The sequence below is a fragment of the Rissa tridactyla genome, chromosome Z, assembly GCF_028500815.1.
Source record: "Rissa tridactyla isolate bRisTri1 chromosome Z, bRisTri1.patW.cur.20221130, whole genome shotgun sequence".
In the NCBI taxonomy this organism is placed as follows: Eukaryota; Metazoa; Chordata; class Aves; order Charadriiformes; family Laridae; genus Rissa; species Rissa tridactyla.
In genome coordinates this window covers 66016580-66042578 of record NC_071497.1, presented here as the reverse complement: position 1 = coordinate 66042578, position 25999 = coordinate 66016580, and the positions used below count along the sequence as shown (strand labels likewise).

At 37.0% G+C, this 25999-nt stretch overlaps 1 protein-coding gene across 7 annotated transcripts in view; it reads right to left on the bottom strand.

The window, feature by feature from the left end:
- PDE4D (phosphodiesterase 4D) overlaps nt 1-25999 on the bottom strand; it is a 624128-nt gene that overhangs the window by 207065 nt on the left and 391064 nt on the right. The window contains exon 1 of one of the 7 annotated variants that reach the window (XM_054185818.1): nt 1387-4848. The exons of the other annotated variants lie outside the window; for them this stretch is intronic. Coding sequence (XP_054041793.1) covers nt 1387-1511 — 125 coding nt within the window. The 5' untranslated portion in view covers nt 1512-4848. Of the gene's footprint in view, nt 1-1386; nt 4849-25999 lie in introns of those variants that run through there. 7 annotated transcript variants of the gene reach the window in all.

The following is a 25999-nucleotide window of genomic DNA, read 5'->3' as shown; positions in this document are numbered from 1 at the left end:
ACTGGAGTCTACATGGTAGCAAATTGTTTACAGAACAGAGCAATATGCCCTTCTAATACCAAAATCCAAAATTCAGGCTTTAATACAGCCTGATATTATCTTAGGAGAGGGAAATATCATCTTGGGAAAAGCTATGTATTACACTGATTTTCCAAACTATGCACAATTAACAGTATATTCAGGAGGAAAGTAGATTTTGCAGAAAAATCAGGAGCTCTCTAAGCACCTTACATTAAAACAATAAAGCAATTCCCTAACATGTTAAAAATAGGAAGTTTTCTTGAAATAGTAGCCAACATTTTCTTATTAGTCTGATTAATTTTTTTAACAGAGTACTGTTTTTAAATTACATTATCAGAAATATCGTGGAAAGGGATCATTTATTTGGAAATTGGAGAAAGGTTCATTCTCCATGTTTAAGTTCGGCTTTTTCTATTTAAAATCTACATATAACCTTGTCATTTCAATACAAAATATTATGTATATAACCACATGAAGCACACTTCTGGTTATAAATATTGATTTAACCTGAAACTACTTTTGGGAAGGCACCTGGATCATTTTTCTTAGGGTAAATCTTTGTTAGAGTCTCACTACTTTACATTTTACTCAAAAAAGCCTCTGCTAAAACACTAACCAGATATCAGCAGTTCTCTTATCCCACATGGAACTTTACATCTGTTTTTTCCACTAGGACAAAATCAAGGGAGACTGATATTTTTTCTACAAGAAGTTTCCGTAAGTCTTTCAATTCCATTCATAAAGGAAGTTTCTCTTCATGGCACAGTGTGATAAAACTGAAGAGAAAGAAATTCTGTCACACTAAACAATATGCAAAAGGCTGTTTTAGCTATTTTGCTAAAATATGAAACAAATATATTCCAGATAAAATGACAGAAAATATTACATGTAATGCATAATATCTGACAAATAGGATTAAGAAATAATTTGTGACTAATCAAACTCCTAGTATATTTTTTGCTTGAAATTTAAAGACAATAGCCCTACTTTACTTGTACTAAAAAAAATTAAGTAATATTTCTTCCCTGGAGAAGTGTCTAAGAATTCGTAACTGCACATATATACAGTCCTGTCCTGTCCAAATGGTAAATATGCTGAAAACATCCTTCATATCTTTGTGTAAAACAAATACAACTTTATTTGCTAGTTATATAACATTTATATATTTATTGCTGTTAACTGGTATTGTATTTTTTCCTTATTTCGCTACTTTTCCACCATTCAGTACTGAATACAAACACAGTGAGATGTTTTTTAATAGCATGCCCCTTCTCCCCTTTTCTCTACACACAAGCATAGAAGGTTTAAAGGCAGCAATCTGTAGGCAAGGCAAACACTTTGCTGAAGAATAATAAAGTCTCATACCGTCTCCTTTGCTGTTTAATATCAATTGGCTTGTTAATGGCATAAGGTGATCCGTGAATGTAAGCACTCCGAAATCTAGACACTTTCTCCAGAGTCAGGTGCTCACAGTTAGATGGTAAACTCATTTTATTCCAACCGAAGCAGCATAAGACTAAGAGCCACAAAGATGCATTCCTGGGAAAATTGGAAATGAAATGCTACATAGCCAACTTTGCTGAAGTACACCGCTCCAAAGGAGCCAAACACTCCTGTGCCTGTAAAGCAAATGCTGCTCGTCTCAGCTGCAGCTGCCACACTCATGGATGCAGGAAGCTAGCTGCTAATTTCCACCCAGTCATACTCCAACCAATTACTGATTAAGCAGATAAAGAGGAAAGCCTCTCAGGAACAGTTTCCCCCACCCCTGGGCATTAATCTTTTCTCTAATCTTTTTTTGGTGGAGACAGACTTTAATCACTGCTTAATCAATTAAGACCAATGTCTAAAAAAACCACAGACCAAATTGGCCAGCAGAGATACTTTTGCATATATCAAAAGATCGCTAAGGGAGGAGAAGGATCTACCCACTGGTACATTTGAAAAAGTCAAATAACTTTTCAGATTCATGATATGAAGTCAGGCTGATCAGATTTGTTATACGAATGGTTTCAGGATTTAGCCTAAGTAAACACAAAAAGATGATAATATATTTTATGATATATTTTATGAAATTTTATATTCTGTGGTATGTTTCTTATTGCATAGCAGCACATTCTCCACTAGCATGAAGTAACAAAACACATGCATAACCTCATATAAGAACTTATGTTGTCTTTGACCAACAGGAATATATTAAATTGTTTTCCCATATTATAAAAGACACTTGTGGGGGTTTTTTCTACATGCAACTACTCAAAATTATCCATGGGATTGCCTTTATTTATGAAAATGCCTCCACTTGGCCTCCACTATCTCAGCCTCTGTGCAATACCCCTAGAGGTCCCAACTACAAAAAGCAGAATAGTACTTCAGAGCTACTTTCACAGACAATCCAATTATGAAGTGGATTTTACACTGTAGCATGAGAATTTGGGGGATACAAAGGAGATTACGTGCAGCACAGAAAAAGCTCTATCATGAAGAACTGAGAAACTGGGGAGATTTTGTGTATATAGTATATAAATATTATATGCCCCTAAATCTATCTGGCTAATACTTATCCTCTTGAATTGCTGGAATTAAATCAAAGGAGGCTGCAAAGGTGGAACCCCAACAGGAAACAAGACAAAAAGAAAGATAAGGCTCCTTCCAAAAACAATGGACGGGGGAGTGTTCCCGAAAGGGGAATACCCTCTGCCTGCCTCCATTGAGGGTGGCAACATTTACCTTTCCCAGGCCACAGAGCACTAGAGAAGGAAAAAGAACCAAGTGGCAAGAACTTGTCCCTGATGCCTCAGCAAAAGGAGACAAGTGTCAGGGATACCCAACAGAACGGGAATCAGGCTGCCTCCCCTTGGCACTGCTAAAATGAACTGGAAGGAATGGTTCTTGCATGATGTGAGAAAAAAAAGTTCAGATGCTGAACTCTGGGCACATATGTTTGTTTACTTTTTGCTCGATGTGCTTTATACTTTGAAGAGACAAAAAAAAAAAGTAATTCTTTCTTTGAAAAGTCTGATCTGGGAATGAATGTAACGAATTCCCAGGTTAGAAGTTAGACTGATTTTGCAGGGGACTGGTGCTCTGGGGCTGCAACTGCAACGCGTCCGCTCCGTGTGCTGCCGCCCCCAGTGCCTTGCTGGAAACAGAAGCAATTTGTCCCGTACCTTTAGCAGGTGTCAAAATCCTTGTAGGACTTCGTTAAGTGATAAAAAAGCCAGGCAAAAGGCAGACAGTCTATAAAGGTGGATTGTCTATAAATCTATCCTTTACCCTTTCCTTGCATCTAATACAAACTGTAAGTGTAAAAGATAAGCCTTTTTTTAGGTTGTTCTAAATTCTGTTTGTGCCCTGAAACTTTCGTGTCCGTGTACCTGAAGCATAATTCTGCATGGACAGCTATAGGAAGATTGAATTCAAGTCTGGTAAACTTTATACTGCATTAACAGCCACTCTAAGGAAAGAGGGGTGCGTGCTCTTGAAAAGATGAAAATGACTGAAGTGAGAACACCTGAAAATCTGCATCAGTCTTTTCAATGTGATAATGATAGTATAAGGCTACATCTGATTCCGTTTAGTGTATAAGGTACCAGCAGTTCTAAGCCCCAAGCAGCAATTCTCCAGCTTGTAAATACAGCAATTAGGAAGAAAAAAAACACCTAAAAAGCAAACAACCGTCGACCTTTTAGCTTTTTTACTTAAGAAAGAAAAAGAAAGAAAAAAAAGGTAAGAAAGGCAGGGAAAAGTAACAATCATTTAAGAATAATCAGATTAAATTCAAACTAAGAGGTTCTTCTTGGTTGTGTTTTTGTTTTGTTTTGTTGTGGTTTTTTAAAGTGCAGCTAAAGACAGCTGTAAAGCAGTATTTCTATATATAGAACAGATTCTTCCTTGTTAATGAGGTGGAATAGGTTCTTTCCATTTCATAACAGCTACACAAAACACAACTGGAAATATTTGTTCTAGATACAAAAATTGACTTGATGCATTGAAGATTATTCCCCAAGAAAGGGGTTAATGTGTGCACAGCAGCACTTCAGGAGCCATGTTGTGTCGGTAAATTCTCCGTTGCGCTGCTGATGCCTGTGCCCCAGCCAGTGGATTCACTGGGCAGCCCCCAGCAGCCTTGGGCTGGAAGAGCTGGGATGGTCCACTCTCCCTCCCAGCAATGTCCCCCTCTTCAGAAGCAAAGCTGATTTACTGGGAAATTCATGGCAAATGGTGTCTTCCCATCACATGGTCTGTGGTCCCACATCAGCTGGGGTATTGTGCTGATTTCAAAGCATTTCCTACACATCTGAAACGCCCTCTGGGCATGACTATTTTTACCCTTTTTTGGCAGATTTTAAGTATGGAGCTATTCCAATTTTGAAGTCTCACTGGTGGAATCACCATCCCTGGAAGTATTTAAGAGACAGGTAGACATGGTGCTTAGGGACATGGTTTCGTGGCAGTGTTAGGTTAATGACTGGACTCGATGATCTTAAAGGTCCCTTCCAACCTAGACAATTCCATGATTCTATGATTCTTTATCAGTTATGTTCAGTGGAACGTGGCTTTTAATGGACAGCTCTTTTTGCTTCAGTGAATTATGAATCTTTGAAAACTATACACTAAACACACGTTCAGCTTTAATACCTTTGTAAAGTATGTAGCCAGAAAATGTGAACTTACTTTGACATAATGTTTCAGACATTACGTGTGTGCAGTTAATTAGACCATACCCAAATCATTATCAACTAGAAAAATTTCAATGGAACAGTATAGCACCAGGATACATCAAAAGCGTTTAGAGAGTGGGTTGAATTTTATGAAATTTCAGCAGAAAAACTAAAATTGCTTGATTTTGATATTTAAAGAGCAATCTGAATTTTTCACTAAGATGCAGTTTACTTTAAAGTATGTAAAATACAAGAAAATACTATAAAGTCAAAATAAATATCTTTTATTTCTTAATAGAAAATATTTCAGTCAGTATAAAATTAATCCATCTGAGATTTCCCTTTGTGGATGGATTTTTATATTTTGGGTTGACACAGAGCTTAATTTGGGTATTTCAAAAGAGTTGGCGAAAATGAAACTTTAATGACAGTTTGTGTCCATGACATAATTTAAGATTCAAGTGCTACTTAAACATCTTCCCATTGACTGGTCTTAAAGGTTTTCAACATGTTTTTTTTTTTTAAATGTTGAACTTTACAAGCAGCTATGTTTTTATTATTCTTTATTCAAACCCCAGTGAAACAAAGACTACCATTGTGTATGTTAAGGAAATCCATTCAATGTGGCACATGGTGTGTATATATATATATGAATATTCTCTGTATCAAATTTCGACAATGTCTGCAAAGCTTTGAAAAGTTAGTTTGATTTGTATTTGTCACCAGGAAATACCAGGTATTAAAGAATAATTATGAAAATATTCTCTTGCTGTTGGAGACATTTTATATAAGATTATAACTCCCATTACTAGTGACAGATTGCACTGTTATTTAGACTAGATGGCCCCATCCACTGTCATGGGCTTCACTTGACTACAGAACTTTTTAAGAAAAAGTCAGGTGTTCCCCACTTTCACAGCCCAAACATATGAAAAGATTTTTCTTGATCTATATACTGTCAGTTCATCTACTAACTAGACCTTTTTTCTTGCGACAAGAGTTTCTTCCCAGAAATATTCTGAATGACAGAAAATTGACAGATGACATGGAAATAGTTTGGTACATGCGAAAAATTTTTGTGATGCAGATATGGTCAGTCCAGAATACAGAGAGAGTTAAGAATCTTTTTTTTTTCATATTCATAGATTGGACATAGGTTGCCCCCCCGCCTTCCTTTTAACTGTTTTGAAGATTTTACCTTCATATATATTTATTTGTTTAACTAACTCTTATAAATCTTGCTTTTGAACATTCCATGACTGCTGAATACTGGCAACTATTTGCGTCTCAGCAGATGAGCAAAAGAAATCAGTGAATATATATGTTATTTCAATTCTTCTCTCCTTGGCTGATGAATATTTGATTGTCCTTCCCATCTTTTAGGGGATTAATTTCTTCAAAAATGTACTGCCAATTTACTTATAAAGATTTTTGCAGGGACTGTCCAAAAATTTGCTCATATATTTTTATTAAGTGCTGAATGTATTCTGTCAATGATCTAAGAAAGTATGCCATGTGTCTCAAGAAGTGTCAGCCAAAACAAACACACAAACAAAAATCCCTAATGTCAGAGTCATATAATAAAGTTGTAAATAAGAACAAGCTCTTAGTTATACCACAGTTTGCATAGACATATTATGAGTCCATCTGTTACTTACGTTACAAAAATGGTTTTATATACTACATATCAAACACACATGCTGGAAAAGACCCCCGGTTCAAAGGAGTGAGACAAATAGTCACTAATGGCATATGCTTGGCTTGATTTTGTAATGTTTTGTCATATTCTATCCTTAAATTTGCCTTACAAAGATGAATCTGTTTTCAACATATGCTGTTTTAAGTCTGCCAGTACACTTTTGCTATTGAAATGTGGGACTTCATAGTGCTGCTCTTGAAGACTCTTTGACTCCTACAGATTTTTCTTCCCTTTATTTCATTAAATGCCCCAGAGAACTTTTCATGAAGACCTTCTGTTCTCTCCCTTTGATACAATAAAGCCACTAGAATACCTCTGCTCAGTCCATCCAGCTCAATACCCCATTTGCAACACTGTCCAAGAAGCCTACCATTCATTTGGCATATATACTACTCACAAAGCCAGAAAGGCTCTATAGATTGAATTTCAATAATTATGTTGCAAAAAAAATGATATTGTTCTGACAGAAAAAATATTTAAGGGAATAAAGTAGCTCATAAATGGAGGCAATTAAAAAATCAAGAGTTCTTATTAAATCCTGTCTCCAACCATAGTCAGTGTCACTGTATATAATGTTACTGATTAAAAAACATTAATGACATACTGCTGTAGTTACACAGCAGAACAATTCTGTTTATTCATCTCTCCAAAGGAACACCTTCCTTGAACATCAGCTGCTGCTACTATATTTAGAATAGCAAGGTAGTAATGCCAACGTTGTTTATTGAACAGGCAAAATAAAGACATTTTAGAAATGTTAGGTGCTGTTAATATGCATTTCATCTGTAGCATACTGACCCCCAATTTGGTCGTTTGGGATTAAATTTGTATATTCTGTACAGGTTAATAATTAACTAATTTTTGAATCCATTTCTTAGGTATATACCTATGTACTTTTAATGTGATATCACCTTCCATGGATTTATTTCTTATTTTGCCAAAACCAAACATGTATCATGTATTTGCACACTATTCATCAAGGCTAAATTAAAATTTACATGTACAGGTGAAAGACTATGTATCCCATTACAGGTTTCCACTGACAACTAATTTTCAAGAAAGATATTTTCCATTAGAAATTGTCAGTTTACAAAGGTTATAATTTCTGGTTAATTTTCAACTTTTATGGTTGTTTAATTAATAACTCAATTAATAAATCAAAGTAAAAGAACTATGCTGTCCTCTTTAACAGTGCTGTTATCAAGACTTTCTGATTCCTGTAGAAACACTGCAAAGAGTAGGCATCTCTCCTCTGTATAAGTTGACCTCCATATTCTATGCCATTTGAAAATGTATAGTATTGGTCTAGTAGTATTCATTATCTCTTCCCAACATGATAGAACCAGGCTGTCCTAAAACATTGCTTTCAGAACAAAACAGAACCAAATAACCCCCCCCCCCCAAATATTGTCCACGTGGCTCCACACAAATCACTCATGAGAGAAGGAGGCCATGTCTCCCACCTAGTCTAATTGATTAAAAAAAAAGGTAGTGATATCCTTTCCTGAAGGCAAAGGAGTATTAAGTTCTACATTGTCTAGGAAAAAAGGAAGAACTTTTGCTCTAAAAAAGGCTGATGTACTATAATTATGGTATATAGCTTGATGCTGGTCCTACCAAGCTAAGTTCTTCCTGCTCTGAGGAATTTTCACAGTACTTTGTTTATGATGCTGCTTAATATAATCTACCACTCTAAAGACTAAAGGGTTTCTTTAGGAATCAAACCTTAAATATCTTTTCCTTATGTTTCAATTAGAATCACTCTTAAGCTCCTGAGTGTCTCACATTAGTCTTGAAGTTACAGCAGCCTCCCAGAGTTGGGTGTGGATAAATCTGAGGGTACGTATGCACGCTGAGCTGCTGCTGGCCTTGCTTTTGCTCTTGGTCCTACACTGCTTTTGTTTTGCTGGCTAGGGTGCTCATCTGAGCCCTTGGTGAAGTGATTCAACTTGTTAATTGAAACAGCAAGAACAAAAGTAAGTAGCATTCTCCTAGGCTAAGCATTCGAACTTCTAGAATGAGACGAGTTATTCCCTAAGGATACCAATGTCTTCCCATTGAGACTGCCTCGTGCGACATCCCCAAACATACAATACGGGTGTCTGCCTTTAGCCAGTTCAATCCCATCCTTATTGCCGCATTTGTAGAAATGGTGAACATTTTCATTTGAAGTGATGCTGACAAGAGATTTCAGTAAAAATAAGCTATAAAAAAAACCCCAAACCCAAACTAAAACCAAAATTGAAAAGTCAGGGCTTTGGTATTTAAATTCAGTGCCAGATTAGTTAATGTATATTTCTGCCATTAATCTTTCAGTGTCTGACAAGAGAAGCACTACAACTGTTTTATCTGTTCAGGTTACTGTAAATATACAGAGCATTTGTCAAGGCCTCAGATGTTATACGGATGAACATTTCAGAAAAGCGAACAAAGGAAGTAACAATTTTTTTTCCTGGTCAAGACTCACAGTGTTATACAGACTTTTGAACCGAGGTGTTTTTTTAAAAAAAAGATAGGACTTTCCACAAAGAACAGTAAAGATAAAATAAAAAAGTCGGTCCTGTTTGTCTCATTGAAGCTAAGATCCTTTGTAAAATCTCTCAATTATAAAATCGAAGACTATCAGTCCATCTATGCAGGGTCAAAATTAAGTTTATAAAGTAAGGATAATTAAATTATTTCCAAAGTTGGAATGTCAAAGTTTGCAAAACATATTTTTCTTAATGCGTTTTTTCTTGGTACAGAGTTCTAAGTATGTTGCAGCAGATAAAGCAAATGGAAAAAAAAAAGGTGTAAATATTCACGGTTATGAAAATAGTGCAGGAATTATAGTCTGTATGCAAGAAAAAGAATCCCCTCTTCTCCACAGAGATCTTTCGGGTACTGCACTTTAACATTTCCATTGAGAGAGCTGTAACACTTTTCTTTCTTTGTGCCGCACCAGCCATATTGCATCAAAGTAAAACAGAGTATTGGATTCTTTTCCTTGCTATCATCATCCCAATTCCTGATCTCTGCTGGAAATGAACTTCAATCATTGCAGACAAAATTGTGTGCTGATTTGCAACTGAAATCAGTAGATAATCTGCTTTCACGCATAGGGGCACAGCGTCTGCATTACTGCATGTGGCATTGTGACAGGTATGCTATTATGATTTTCTTTTGAAAGAAAAGAATGGGTTTATTTCTCTTGCAGGAAGTGTTGGGTAGGGTTTCCTTTCCCTTTTCAAACTGCTGAAAATAATTAGTAGTTAGTCGTCCCCTCTTCCTATGTAATGGATATACCTGTTTCTGTTCTACGTCTATTACAGATAAGTTTTGATTTCTGTCAAGATAAAAAGCAACACACCACCATCTCACAGGAAATCTTTCTCTACAAAATGGCTTCATTGTATGAAATGAGTCACTGCTTCCCAGGGTAAGTTGCAGAGCAAGAGTTAAGGAAAACAATATACTCACTAAGTATTTGCAAAAATTACATAACACCCATCTCAAATTTGATGAGCATGTGTTGAAGATAACTATAAAAGTGAGGAGAAAAATAAAAATCAAGCCATTATCCCACTTTTGCATTGTAAACAATCATTCACACATAATAATTTACAGTAAAGTGTAAGTAAACATCATAACAAAGCTTTTGAAGCTTTGTAGCAGAGGCTGCTTTTCCCTTTATCACCTTAAATTTGAAGTCCATTCAAACTGGTTAAACATATGGCTTTGCTAAAGACTACCAACAAAGGCTACCTACTCCTGTGTTATCAGAGCCTTAAACTAGTGAAGAAAATGAATTCTGTTCTGAAGTGTTGACACTAATCAGCATATTAAAATTAAAAATGCGAGAAGTGACCCTTGCCAACATTTGAATGTTTTCTATGGCTCGAGGCTAAAACTATGAACAGCCATCAGATGACACATGATGCCATCTTAGGTACAACTGAAGCAGGTTAAAAGGCAGAGGGAAATTTCTGGAAAACTGCACTGCAAGCCCTGAGACAGAGGTAGGCAAGTTATTTACGGAGATGAACTGGGGTGAATTATAATGGTCATCACCCCGTTTGTCTTCTGTAAGTGTCAGTGTAGGTCCCATTGTGCACACCTGACAGATTTTACCCCCTTGGATGGTGGAAATGAGAACTGCCCACATAATCAATAAGAAAAGACTGTAATGGCACTCTTAGAATTGTCACATGATCCTATTACTTCTATATGCTTGACACCGCTGAACATCATGTTACTTGTTTGAAGATTTTGAGAACTGCTCTATCTTCAAGTTGTCAGAGTCTTGCTTGAATGTGGATGGAGCAAGCCTTCGTATTTGATGGGAGAGATACTCAAAGATAAGCTCTGTTATCACAGCAGGACAATACTCAAAAAGATCATGTGAAACAGTCTTTTTATCTTTTCAGACAGACTTTGTCATCTTTGAAAGATCAGCTTTTTCAAAAATCACAGAGAAGACTCTGCATAGTGCTGTTCTTTTGATATAATAAAGCAAGGCTCAAAGTAAAATTTTGAAGATGTTACCAGTGAATGAATACCTTGATTCAGTGGAATTTTGACACCACTTTAGTAACTGATTTAAGTTGATGTTGCTGTGAAGAAGCGGATCTGTCCTTTAGGGAGGTTTGGCCATTATTGTGCTCAAAGCCTTTGCTGAGCTCAACTGTTGCCAGTTGAGGAAATAGCCATTAAAAAAAATAATCTGCAAAAAGGAGTAGTGTAAGCAGAACAATTTGAAAAGGGACAAAATGCGACTGTTCATGAGTCACAGGGAGGTGATCCTAAGTCTGAGGCAGGAACGCATCCTTTGGTACAAAGAGAAGCATTCTTTGGTACGAAGTACGTAAGAGATTCAGTAATGACTTTGCATTTGGATGAAGTATCTGACCATAAGACCATGAAATCAGATCTTGGAGCTAGAAAAACACAGATTAAATTACTATACTGTACATCGTAGCTCCTTTCCAGACCAAGGATGTAGATCTGCCTACAAAAACTGAATACAGAAGATGTGGCCTCATCCAAATACAGTTTCAGAATATGGACAAATTTTCTACTGAGAACCCTAGCAACTAAAAAGCATCAGAGCCACCATGGCTTACATCTGGCTGGAAAGTCAGTTCCATTTCAGTGCTAAACCGTTGCAGCAAAAAACGCTAAGATGGAGAAGTAACAAGAGTTATATTTTGCAGGATAGTATCGTGATATGGTATAGTAGTGTACAACTACGTAAGCAAGATCTCAAAATATGATTTTTCACTTTTTAAAACACTAAAATATTTGGAGATACAGGACAAGTTTCTATCTTCTGGAAGCCTCCACTGAAAAAGCAAGTACTGTGTTCTACATCATATTTAAGCTCAAAAATATACAAGCCATTCTAGAATAAATCTCTATAGCAAGAATGAAAAAAAGATCCAATAAATATTGCTGTTGCCACTCTGCCACTTTGTAACAAAAACTTCATAAAATTATCCATCCAAACATATTGGACATGAAAGTCCAATAAGATGGCCAAATACTCAACAACAGAAAACTAGATTTGTATTTCTTTCCTTTTTTTTTTTTTTAAATATAGATGTACTAAGAATTGTATTCTTGCTTGTCTTGTAGTTCACAAGGTTGGGGAGGACAGACAGAGCATATGCCCAAAGGATGGCTGGAACAGGGGAGAAGATGGGGAATAAGAGTCATGCTGAGAAAACAGGGCAGGGCAGGAAGGCACGAGAGATAGGAACAGAGACAGGACAGAGAGCAAGTGCAAGGAAGTCCATGGTTACCCAGCAACGGTGACAGTTTCCTGCAGACCTCTGGTGACAGGGGTCAGACTGTCATTCTGGACTGTGCATCTTAGTTCCAGGTCCAAACGCGAAGAGGGCAAAGCCATCCAACTTGTGGAAGAGGCAGGCAACAGACTACTCTTCTGGACTCAACAGAGTGATATTAAACCACTTTTGTGAATGGCATCCAATAACCATGAACATTTGTCACAGAAAGCATAGAAGATACGAACTGCCACAATCTCATTTGTGTTGTACGGAAAGAAAACCCTGTCTTCTTATTACTTACTCATTGGAGTAATTTAGAAAAATCTATGAAAGGATTATTACCTTCAGATCAGTCACAAACCCAAAATTAAATAGATTAAATAGAAAAACCCATCTCTCATAATTTCCCTCTAGATCCCTTGTATTTTCTGTCTGCAAGAGAGTCCCTGTTGCGAAGTCAGCTAGCCCTACAGTCCAGGCTTATTTTTATTGGGGCTTTCCAGCAGTCTCTCTGAACAAGCTACATGGTATTAGGTGTTTTACATCCATTCAAAATATGGAAAGTATGCAGTATGTTTACCTTATAATTATCTGATGTTAAACATATGAGTGTTTGCTGCACACTGACATATCAACAAAGATTTTGAGCTTATCTCAGCTGCAACAAGACAAACCAGGTACATTTCCATTTCTGCTGTCATCAGCTGTAGCACACACTACCCATGATTGCTTCTCTTTTATTAGACATTTGTTCCAATGCTATAATCTACTTCACTCCTGTCCCCGTGAGTACACAGCTTTAATTCTTGTAGCAGCCTCTTAGAAGATATGCTATTTGCTCTTTTGAAGAACACATTTTCAGTGCTTTGTTCTGTGTCTGCACCATAATGCACCAAGTATGGAAATAACTAGGAAAACAAAAGCGCACTGTATGCTAGAGAACAAAAGTTTCATAAAATAAAAATTCTAATACTCAAGCTTTTAAGTCAGTAAGACTCTGCTTCTAAATACATGATTTGCATCCAGTCTTCCTCTATCACAAAGAACAGCTGCATATTAAATTGGTTTGACAAAACATGTTAGAAAAACATTAGTAGAAGTGGCTAGAACTATTCCAGGTAAAATGTCAATATTTAAAACCCAAAAAGATTAGCTTAAAGAAAATCCCACTCCAAAGCAAGGGTGCGTTTTATTTCAGCTTGGTCTGTGTTTATGAGCATGCTAGTATGTTTGTGCCATTTCTCATGTGCATGCATGAGATACTGTAAGATACTGTGTGCATACACAAGATATTACCTAAATGGTAATGTGTCCCTGCACAAATAAATAGAAGACCTTACCTGATATATGCCTGTTTCTTTATTTTGCGTGGTACAAAAGAAAGTCATTCAACCTTCCAAGCCCCAATTCTTTTCCTCTTAAGGACCCCTTTCTGAACAGTTCTATTATTTGTGCTCTGAGGATGGTAATATAGGGATCACAGAAGCCAGTTCTCAACAGGCGCTTTGTCAAAGGACTCACAGAAGTCAGAATCAACCTTATTTTCCGTCAGAAAGCATTCAGCACTATGAAATGTGCTTGTACATAAAGTGAAGGGTTTGCCAGAATCATGTCTCACCTTTGATTTTTACCATATCATAGCACTTACTCCTCTCCCCCAAAGGGTGTTTTAAAATTAGAAGAAAGAAGTTTAAAGTTGTAGGGAATGGACACACAGTCACCGGGGGTTTTATATTTATCTTTTTTAACACGCATTAATCCTCTCCCTTTATATGCAATGCATTAATTTGAAGGAAAATGTTGTGGGACAGTAAATTTCTTCATTTATCAAAAGCTTTACAGGACTGTATTGGTTATGAAATGTATTTTTTTTCTTTCTAAAATTATAGCTCAAAAAGATTTCTTTTTCAAAATCCCCGAGAAAGACAACCGTGACAATTCAGAACAAGATATATTATTTCAGTACTATGAGCAGCAAAATATAGTAACAGTAGGTATTTTGTATGAGCTTTTAAATTACTTATAATGAGGTCTTAATGAGCTTTCTTATTTCCCAATTACAGCCACATAAATTTTGCTATGCCAAAACCACCGTATTGCCCTCTACAGGTTATTTGAGGAACATACTCCACACCAAACCGCTCATTCCGTTTACCTCAAGCATGTTACCTCCTGTATACCTGAACTACAATAACTGTTATGAAAAGCTTTAAAATTATGTCTTTATTTTAACATTATCCAGTATTAGTCTCCCTAATAGTCACAGAACAAATACAGACATTTTAAAGTTCTTAATGTAGAGTAGCTACATAGATTCAAGAAAGAAAACTACATTGTGCTACAAAAAGAACACATCAAATGTGAAAAAAAACCCCAGCATATGTGGCTTTTGATTTGTTGTTATTGTTGTTCCTTTAAACTTTTTTTTGCCATTTTTTAAAATTAGAATAATACTTTAGTAGCCGGAATGAATAACTATGTATTATAGACAAAAAGAAGTTTGCATTAAAAACAGACATGACAATCTCCTATTTTCAGAAAACTGTAACCATTTAAGGGAATATTCCTCTATGTCTGAACACCTTAGTTATTTAAAAATTGAATAAACCATTCTTTAAAATGAGGGAAATACTGAAAATGTTGCCCCTGTTCTTTCTATTTTTAGGCAAGAGAGAGTTCCTTATCCATCATTCCTACAACTGCAGTAAATACTGTCTAATCTTCTCCTTTTTATCCTTTGAATCTTTCTTCAGGTGAAATCTTTTCTATGGAGCTATTTGCATTTCCATTTTCAAACTCTGCCTAGCTCAAAAATACTTAAGTTTTCAGCATTGTTTCAGATGTGTGTGTGCCTGTGTCTCTGTATGTGTGTGAATAAAAGCACAGAGAAATTTCATGTAGGCAGTGTGTAATTAGGCAAACTAAAATTCATGCAAAATTAAAGTTAATAATTATTTTTCATTCATGCACCAGAAAAGCTCTAATGGCTACCAAGCCCAAGATCTTGAGTTTTGCAACAAAACACATTCCTAAGCCAGTACCAGTCTCGTGGGATCCACAGTTTGACACCGGTACTAGAAAGGACAGGTAGACGTATGAGATCTGACTCCCCAGTATGGCAGCCTTCAGTATCACGTCCAGCACCCCTGGAATCCCCTACAGCATAACTAAGCTTCCAAAGCTCACATCTGTAGAGTCCAGAGGACCTCACCATGCGACATCAGTACTTCCAACATTTTCGTTAGGTCCTGAAAATCACTGGAGTGAGACATTCATGATTCGGCTGCAAAAACCTTCACTTGTCTCATTTTCCTTGTAATTATCTTTTTTTCAGTCTCCTCCTCCTCTCTTCCTCTTTTTCCTCTCCTTGGCCTTCTAACTAAAAGCAATCAGTCCTAGCTAGCTAAGGGTGTATCCTGCATTTCTGTGACTGTTAACTACAATGGAAGCTATCAGTAATGTTGTAAATAGCTTCAGTTCAGCACAGGACAGCCAGATTTTTGAGAATCTCAGAAGGGCATTTGTTTTACCTGAGATCGTTTCACCAAACAGTTGTGAAAAAAAACTGCAAAGAACCACATTTAGCTGCCTTTTTCCATCTTTTTCACTTTTCAGTTTTGTTTGTTCTTGCCTTGCTCCCCTTCAAGGAAGCAAGATCAAATTGTACTTAGTAATAAGTGCATCACCACCACTTCGGATACCTCATGTAACCCTCTTCCCAAAAGGGAAATGTCTTCCACCTTTGATACGACCCAAATAACTGTCAAATATAGAGATTTCTGCCATCAAAACTCTCTGACTATGCTAATTCAGCCTTTTAGGAAATAAAATGCCTTTGCATTAACAACGTGATCCTGGATCATAGAGAGGAGGGAGTGCTGCCTGCAGTTCACCTGGGCAGCCTGCAAGGGCAATGAGCATTTAATGAACAGTTGCTGTAATCAGCTTCTCTCCTCTCACCAATTCTATGCAAACTAATCCCCTCTAACGGTCGCATTCCTCCAAAAATAAAGTAGATGAGCGCATAAACCAAAGCAAAATCTTACCAAATGCCCCTTCATTTTTGTTCTCTTGTTTTTTACCTTTGTTGTTGCACTTGAAGAAGGCAGAGAGGAATGTTAGGTTTTCTGTCAGTTTAATGAAGAAGAATACAGAGAGTACTTACCTAGAAAACAGAACATTAAGAAAGGAATTATTAGAACATGGAAGTTTACAATTTTTACTTACATCATTAGCACATACAAATATTTACAGAAGCACTAGGAAAATGCACTGTTTCTATTTAGGTATTAATCTATTGTTTTTATGTCACTGTACCATGAATGTGAAGTTAGCACATAAATATATATCTAAGTATATTTTGTTTCTTTGATATACAAAATTATTTCCAAATTTTATTAAGAATCTTCTTTCTTACAGGTACTGTTCATTAACAAGTCTCTTAGAATATTTAATATTTGATACAGCACTTATACTGGACAGCTTCTGTACAACACATTTCTCTTTTTCTGTGTACAATCTTGTATAAAGTTTTATTTCAATTATCAACTACGAAATGCACTGCCAATATGTATTTTTGTGCAGTTGAGTTTAAAATTATGGGTTTTTTCTGTATTTACTAATATCAAAAAATGTAAGTAAAATGTGGATTCTCAGACATTCACAGAAAATGAAGCTTTGCAGCCATTATACATATAAAAAGACCAAATTTCAATAGATCAAAAATGAACTGTTGACAGCATTTTATGATTTCTAAAGTTATTTTGCTATTTAGTTCCATAAAAAAATTAAACACTACAAAAATCTCTTGAATTATAGGAAAAACTATTTAAAAGGAAAAAAGAATGCCCTGCATTTAAAATGTGGATAGACCACAAGGAATTTTACCAGTGCTCAGGACAGTGTTTCTCTCTAGTAATTTATCTGAATCATGCTAATAAGCAGAATTATTGTTTTAAAAAATATCACCTTCAGTAGTCTAAAAACATATATTCTGCCACCTTAGTTACATACACAGGGAGGCTCCTGGCCAAAAAAACCCTACAACCTAAAAACGTAAAACCAAATAATAAAACCCTATTTTTCAGCACTACTGAATTTCAGCAGAAATACTGGGAAAATATGGTTAATGAATGGCTGAATGCTCAGTCCAGAAGCGACAGAGAACAGCCTCATGAGGAATACACAGCTACACAAAGGGGCCTGACACACATTAGAAGTCATCGCTGCCGTAAAACACTTCTCTCCATGCTCTTCTATTAGTCGTTTTTCTGGCCTGCTTTCGATGATCTCTTCCTCGGCAAAAAACAAAATCACCCCCTGGTGGTGTTGACTAGCCTAACATCTGGACTTTCCAGGCTTCACTATCTAATTCCTCTTGGTATTGTCAATTAGACAAAATTAATGAGACTCCAAGCACACACCAGTCCAGAAGTTAATCAATGACAGGTGCAAAACTGGAGAATACCAGAGTGGAAAAGTTACCTGCCTGCCTTTGAACTGATCAGACTGCCCTGAGTAGGATCTGAACTTTGTTCCCTAAATCCGGATCTACTCAAGGGAAAAATCATTCTGAGCATGTAACAAACTGTTTAGAATCCACGCCATTAGATGACTGTCACAAACTGTGGCATTTACTACTCTAAATGAATAAAAACCCCAAACATGGGATCTATTAAAACGTGAGAGGACAAGAAAGTAATTCATTATGTGTATCAACTGTTTGGGTTTTTTTTAATCATAGCCTCACTCTAGATGAATCTGTATTTTGTGTTACTGTTAAATCACATATTTCTTTGTTAGAGGTTGTATAGATCTGCATGATAGCAACTGAGCGCGTATGATACATTCTTTCAAATGCTGTAACTATCTTGTATTTAAAATGCCATGTTTTTTTCTATTCTTAATAGCTTTGCCCAATGATTTAGAAATGGAAATTAATAATACATCTCTAGCAGAAAAGTATGATGAAGAGCCTTTTATTAGACTTTATTTAGAGCTGTTACAAAACTGACTTCTCTATTGGACATAGCTCGTAGGGGAAAAAAAGAGTGGAAATATTTTCTGGAGGTAAGTACAGCATTGAGCAGAAACAGACTGAAGATCATCTTAATTGGTTGAAGAAATTAATATTATTAATTAAAGACCTCAGTACATGAAGGATAATAATATTTGTAATCAGGAGAAGTTGACTACTGACATTTTCATGTTTTACATGTGTAGGTTGAGTTACATTTTCACTCTTTTTCAAAACAGGTTTCTAAGACGCCTCTTTTGCTTTCATGATAGCTATTCTGTTGCCCTTAGGGGATAGCAGAAGTAAGAAGATTATAAGAAAATACCTGTGGCAAATGCCATGAGGAATATTTTCATATTGAGGAAACAGAAGATTCATTCAGTTAGCAAAAAAATCTTCATTTTAAAGTTTTTTTTCTGTTTTAACTGCATAGAAATGCACATTTCAGTGATGTAGGGTATAGCTAACTCTGACAAGAAGCATAAATAGCTTTAGATGCTTCTCCAGACCCAGAGGATCAAAACAAGACAGACATCCTTGTATCTTATCCCAAAATAGCATCATCTATCTCCTTCTCCCCTAATACTTGCTTCAGTGATAAAAGAACTGCAAAAGAGCTTTTAGAAAAGGAAGAAGATTCCATATGTCATACAACAAGAAAGGGTTTTAGGGTAACTGGTTTAGCTTTAATTATGTCTTCCTTCCCTCTTTAGCTAAAGAGGCTATAGCTATTATGTATAAAGCTACCACATTTGTGATCTTCAAATAGCCAGACCTTCAAAGGATACCAGCTTCTGACAAAGAACTGTAGGTTTGCTTATTGAACCACAGCTCATAGACCTCCACTTCCACTACGGCAGCAGTAATTCATACACCTCTGGGTGTCATGCAGTGTCACAGCTTCTGCTAGCAGCCCTAGGACCAGGAAGAACCTGGAAAGCTCTGCTGTGAAATTGTATCGGACAGAGCCAAGCCCAAATTAATGTATTCTCTTTCTTGATGGGTCGTCTTAGCTTGTCTGCCGGACTGGCCTACATCTCAGGCACTTCAGAGCATTAATAGAGCAGCCACACAACTTTTTAATTGACACTAGGAAACTGGTGAAAGACAAATGGAGGACTGTCTCACTGAGACACATGGTGAAGAATGTGGAGGGAACTGGGTCCGGACAGCATGGATAAGGAGAGAGAGAGAATTATTGTATTTAACTATGTATAAGAAGGATACAGGGAGGTATAGCCAGACTATTCTCAGTGATTCATGGACAAAGGACAAGAAACAACAGTTGCAGTTTGCACAAAGTAATATTTTGAATGGATATAAGGAAAAAAATAATCTCAATGACAATTAAGAACAGAAACCAGCTAACCAAAACTGTTGTGGAATCTCCGCTCCTGAAGATGCTCAAAGCTTCACTGGTGAAGGCCCTGGGAAACGATTGAACTTTGATGTTAGCCCTGCTTTCAGCAGAGGATTGGATGAGACAGCTTCCAGAGAATCCTTCCAAGCTAAATTATTTTATGATTCAGTGATTCTTACTCTGTAGTTACAACTGAAAATAATATAGATGTATAAAAAGAGAAGATAAATGAGAAGGCCAGCACATTATTTGTATCTGTACTTTTCCTTGATGTGCCACTATACATTCATCAGCTGTAGGCATCACTCTGTTCACCCCCCGCAACAGGACTGAGTTTTGTTTTCTGTGCTTAAAAGTAACAGGTCCCTTACTGCTTTTATTTTTTTGTGCAGCCCAGATGCTCTGTGAACAATTGTCTCCAAACCAAGAAATCAATCTACAAATGCATGTTCAAAACACATAAGTATTGTTAAACATTTCCTACTTCATTATACACCATGTTATAACACAGTTTTGCAACTCAGGAAAGGGAATAAACACTTCCTAAGGAGTAGACAGTGTTATCCATGTACTAGTTGTACCCCTTAGATGTGTAAATTGATACTTGCTTTTGATCTTTTCTAATCTAATCCATTTGAGATTTACCTTTTTAATTCCTATGACAATTTTTGAAATGTCTGTAAACTTTCCAGATTCTGGGCTAGACTATGTTCTTTCCTAATAGTGTCTGGTGAAAGAAATGTTATGGAAATGACACATCGGAACAAACTCAAGATATAATATTAAATATATAAAGAAAGATAATATTTCTTGCTATATTGAATTAGTATTGTAAGAGATTAAATATGTTATCTTGTAATGTCTGTCTACCATTACCTATTTTGTTAGCCAGCTGTGCTTCCTAATGCTGTATGAGAGGGACAGATACCCTGGAAGCATTATGCAAGGCTGCATTTTTAGGTTTTCCCAGTTCACAGAGGGAGGATGGAAAGGATAAGCTTCTCTCATAGTTTAAATGAGCTTCTCTGGTAGTTTGAATATGACAACGGATATCTTCACGAAGTCCAAAATTAGACGCAACTTTAAAAACAAGTTCCATCTTTTTAAACCTATTTTCTTTACATGCAAGAACAGCGTACATTTATAATGTTCAAATCTTGGCATTGATGGATAGACTCTCAGTGGTGCTGTTGCAGAACTCCTAATTAAAGCCACAGCTGGGGGAAGAATTATAAGGACAAGAAGAAATCGTGCGCAATTTTAGTTTCCTCCCCCTGAAACACACTCAAATACTCTCAGCCTTTTTGTAGAAAAGCTCAATACCAGATGAAGAAGCATAATTTGCTTCTCACTAGACTGCAGAATAAAAATAGTTGCATAATGAATATTTGAAAACTGATTGCTATATGGCATTGCCACCACACAGAGAGCATTAGCTCTCCTGCTCTTTCGTTTGTTCTTCTTAGGGAAAGATAACAAAGATGCCCACTCTGAAAAGAATGACTCTCAAACGCTGATGGTACACATCATGCAGAGCAAGTCATCTCTGCATGCTTCTGCACCCAGTTCGGAACAGCTAGAGGAACTGGTAATGTGAGACACATTTATGGTCTAACGTTGTATGTGTTTTCATCGTGAGAAAAAAATGTTAACTGCTGTCTCCCGCAATATTTCTGCCACCCAAAACTCTTTTCTTGCCTCCTTCCTCCTCCCCCACAAATTCTCTCATCCATATACTTATCTTGCCTTACTTTCCAAGCCTTTGTGCTTGTCCACTTGGGAATGCTACTTAAACATTTAAGACTCAGACCTGCACAAGCTTAGCAAATGGCTGTGACTTTTACTTTTGTTCAGCAGACCATTTCCTCTACCCTCCCAGCTCACCCACCAAGCTATCCCTGTCCTGCTGGGAGAGGTTGCTATTTCCAGGGAGAAGCTAGTGAAATGGAATACGCAAGTGTTTCTGAGATGCTCCAGCACAAAGACTCGCTTCAACGGCTGTTGGAAGTGAGCTGCACTAAATTACTGGATTTTGGATTGAAGTGGCCAAGGAGTGCTCTCAGCCTTCCTCTTCTGGCCAAGCTCCAGGGAATGCAAACACTGTGAGGGGGTGGTGATTAAGGCATGGGGAGAGCCAGATGCCTGCACCTATTTGCAAAACGATCTCCACCCCACCCTGAAAAAGAAACCAATGAAGATCCTGCAGCTGCATCTCCAAGAAAGATGGGGGCTCAGAAGATATTTCCCATCAACAGAAGCAAGAGCAGCAGGGCAGTCACTGGCCCTCTAGTCAGAACAGCACCCTTGGTAACAAACCCCTGGAGAGCAGAAGCCTTTCGCCTTTCTGCGCAGCATCAGGTTGCTTTGTCAGTACTGCACCTGCAGCAGGTCCTACAGGGATCTTGTGTTACTGTGTGGAGTCACTGAGAGTTTCAAGTCCTGGATGCATCCGCTTATCCTGCTTCCTGCAACAGCTCTGATGCCAGGGAAATCAGGCCCTTTCCAGAAAGCCTGTTGCCCGTGACTACCAGGTAAGATAACGCAGTGATGAGTTTTCAACTCCTGACTCATGTCCATACCTATGTCTCTGAGCCTTCACTGTGAGCTCCCACTTGAAATTTATGAAGGCTTCTAAATCACATAATCTGGAACCAAGATGGCTAGAGTAGAAAATATGTTTTAAAAAGATTATTCAAAGGATCTCAGAGAAGCTGTAGTATAGAATTGCCTTATACCTACTGCTGCTCTGTCCTCCTCACCACTGCAGTTCCTCTCCTCACAATCTCCCTAATGTTTAAAGAGAGAGTTTGGTAGTTGTAATTCCAATAGTCTTTAAACATTTCAATGAAAAACATATCTCTGGAAAACAAATACAAGTAGCTGCATACAAGCAGCTGACAGCCTGATCTGGTAGTTCTTCTTTTAAGATTATGTAATACTTTGTGCGTATCTGACTGTTCTAGCAACAAGACATTACCAATATGACATTTCTGATATACTTTACAGTTGAATAGGACTGCATTTCAAAGCAAAACAATATGTGATATGTTCCATTTTAAGGATTTCAAAAGTTCTTACGACAATGAAAATGCCATGTTATTCACAGAAATTATGAAAAATGATTAATGACATCAGTGAAAGATGATGAAGACAACACAAATTTCCTTACATTTATTAAAGACAAAGAACACACATAGAAAGGTGTGAACACACATAGAAAGCTGGCTAGGTATCATCCTCTTCCACAGACACCATCTTTTCTTATTATTACTTATTTTTTGATAATGTCTGTATCCTTTTACTCAATAATATTTACACAGGCAGGATCAGGAACTTTTATATGAGAGACTGCTGCTATGCTGCTCATAATGGACAAGACAACACTCTCAAGAGCATGCCTAAGAAGGGGCAAGTGGCTGGATGCAACTCTGGAAACATTTGGCAAGAAATGACAGACAGGCACAGAATAACTGCTTCTTGTAATTTCTGGCTGAAGCAACAAGTCTATGATGCATGCTACCTAGCACAACAAACCAAACCTAACAACTGATAACCTAAAACTTCCCTACAACATGAGACAAACCAGTTCACTGTTTAGCAAGAGTTGCACAGACAGATTCTTCAAAAGTTTAGGTCATGATACATGGCTAACACGCTAGTTCCACAATCAATATTCCCACCTGTGGTCAGACATTTCTTCTTTATGACCACCATACGTTTCAAGCTGTTAACAACTCCGGAAATATTTGTACTTTGAAGGGTATTGTGTTATGGAGCCTCATCCATATAAGAACTGATAAGCATTCTTTAGGATAACTGTGAATATGAATGAAGCACAATAAATTATTCTTAATATCTTTATAGCACCACTTGCTGTAATTATTTTGTGGGCAATTACGAAAAAACAGAAGCAGAAAAGATCCTCAGTTCTAGGGGCTTACCATATCCTGTTTTTGTTTTGTTTTAATTAGCTATGAATTTTTACACCTCAGTACAGACCTTAAATTGTTATTTTTTCATGACTTAATAATGCATCAAATTTATTCTCAATAGCAAAATAACAAAATGTTCCGCTAAGATGTGTCACCTTTTTGCATACAATCCAAAAGTCATACAGCTTTACATGATATGAAGTTACTCAGACCAGAAGTCTGCACTACAGCAATACAGATTGGCAAGAATTTACAGTTGTACCTCTGCCTAATTAATTCGACAGTGACATTCATCACTATCACTTTGGGTATCCCGAAGTAGTTTTAATTACTAGCAACATACATTTATAAATATTTTAACAGCATATTTTCTATGAATATTGGATTTTCCCATACTAACTGTCTTGTAAACACATTGCTTGCATTTATAAGATAATAGTTCTATTACAATTTCTGATCAGTAGGTTGAGATAATCGTTGGTGAATGTTGCAACTGTATAGAGCACACATTAAATATAAACAGATTTATGTCTAGATATACTGAATTCAGTAAGCACTACTAATAGTTCTGCATCAAGATGATCAGTTACTGCTGTAAAAAAACCTGTAAACTGACTTCTGAGTAGCAAAACGTATAAAAATTAAACTCTCTAGAGATTATCTAGTCTACCGTAAAGAAATTTTCATTCTGCTTATTAGTTCTTCAATATGCAAACACTCTAAAGTAATATGAAATACTAAGTAATTTTTTTAGAATGGGATAAGAGGCAAAAAATGGTTTTGGACAAGAAAATGTCTATTATCTACGTGATTAGTGTAAAGTTACTAATAACTATTATTGTGCCTCTTTACATGTATACTTAGATATTTTTGATGTCATGCAAAAATCTAACGAGGTAATAACAGAATGTAATAACGCATCTTCCCTGGTGGTAAAAGAATATTATATTGTATTACATCATTATGATGAATGAAGCTTGCCTTAGGCCACAACTGGACTCTACGCTTAAAAATAAATAAAATTTCTTCTCTATTTGATCATAGAGGGAATCACGTAAAACATAGTATTCATGTAGTTTAAGACTTCAAAGTAACACCCACACTCTGAGAGGAAAAACTGAATTAGCAGAATTTACCTTTATATCAACAAGGCCAAGTGCCGGCTCCTGCACTTGGGTCACAACAACCCCATGCAGTGCTACGGGCCTGGGTAAGAGCAGCTGGAGAGCTGCCCAGCAGAAAAGGACCTGGGGGTGTTGGTCGACAGCTGGATGAATATGAGCCAGCAGTGTGCCCAGGTGGCCAAGAAGGCCCACAGCATCCTATCAGGAACAGTGTGTCCAGCAGGACTAGGGAAGTGATCATCCCCCTGTACTCAGCACCGGTGAGGCCGCACCTCAAGTACTGTGTCCAGTTTTGGGCCCCTCACCACAAAAAAGACATTGAGGTGCTGGAGCGCGTTCAGAGAAGGGCAACGAAGCTGGTGAGGGGTCTAGAGCACAAGTCTTATGAGGAGCAGCTGAGGGAACTGGGGTTGTTCATCCCGGAGAAAAGGAGGCTGAGAGGAGACCTTGTCGCTCTCTACAACTCCTGGAAAGGAGGTTGTAGAGAGGTGGGGGTCAGTCTCCTCTCCCAAGTAGTAAGTGACAGGACAAGAGGAAACGGCCTCAAGTTGTGCCAGGAAAGGTTTAGATTGGATATTAGGAAAAATTTCTTTACTGAAAGGGTTGCCAAGCATTGGAACAGCTGCCCAGGGAACTGGTTTAAATACCCTGGAGATATTTAAAAGACACGTAGATGGGGTGCTGAGGGACATGGTTTAGTGGTAACTTGGCAGTGTTAGGTTAATGATTGGATCTCAAAGGTCTTTTCCAACCGAAATGATTCTATGATTCTGTGATTCCTCAATACCACACTTGAAACTTTGTTTTGAAAGTAATGAAATACCTATTTTCTCTTCTAAAGTGTGACTTCCCTATTAAAGTCAATGACTGTAAACCAGGAAATCTCATTTCTTGTTTCTTGTTTCTACTCATCGAGATTGCATAACTTGGGGCAAATCACTTCACTTCCTTGTGTTTTAATTTGTCTGCAGGAGCCTGAGACAAGTATGCTTCTTATAGCTGGCACTGCATTATACAAAAATGAGAATACTGCCCATCAAAATAAAATCCAGTATTGGAAGTTATAGAGAGCTTTTCTCTGTCAAGTGTCAATAACTAGGTTACCAAAAAGAATCCCTCTGCAATTTCTCAAGTCTCTTGATATTCAAGCATCTAGAAGACAATTGCATTCACATTCAAGATTTACAATCTGAAACATTCTTCACTACATTTTGATAAATACTTTAACCCTTTTGCAAGTTCACTCTCAAAGAAAATATAAATTAATTACAATCTATAATGTCTGTAAAAAATGTAACAGATGATCACCCATTTTCTCTGTTCTAATTTTCCCAAGAAAAAACTCAGGAAGTAGGAATCATCTGTCTTTAACAGCAGGTTTATTTAATACTTTATGTACCGTGTTCCTTCTTTTA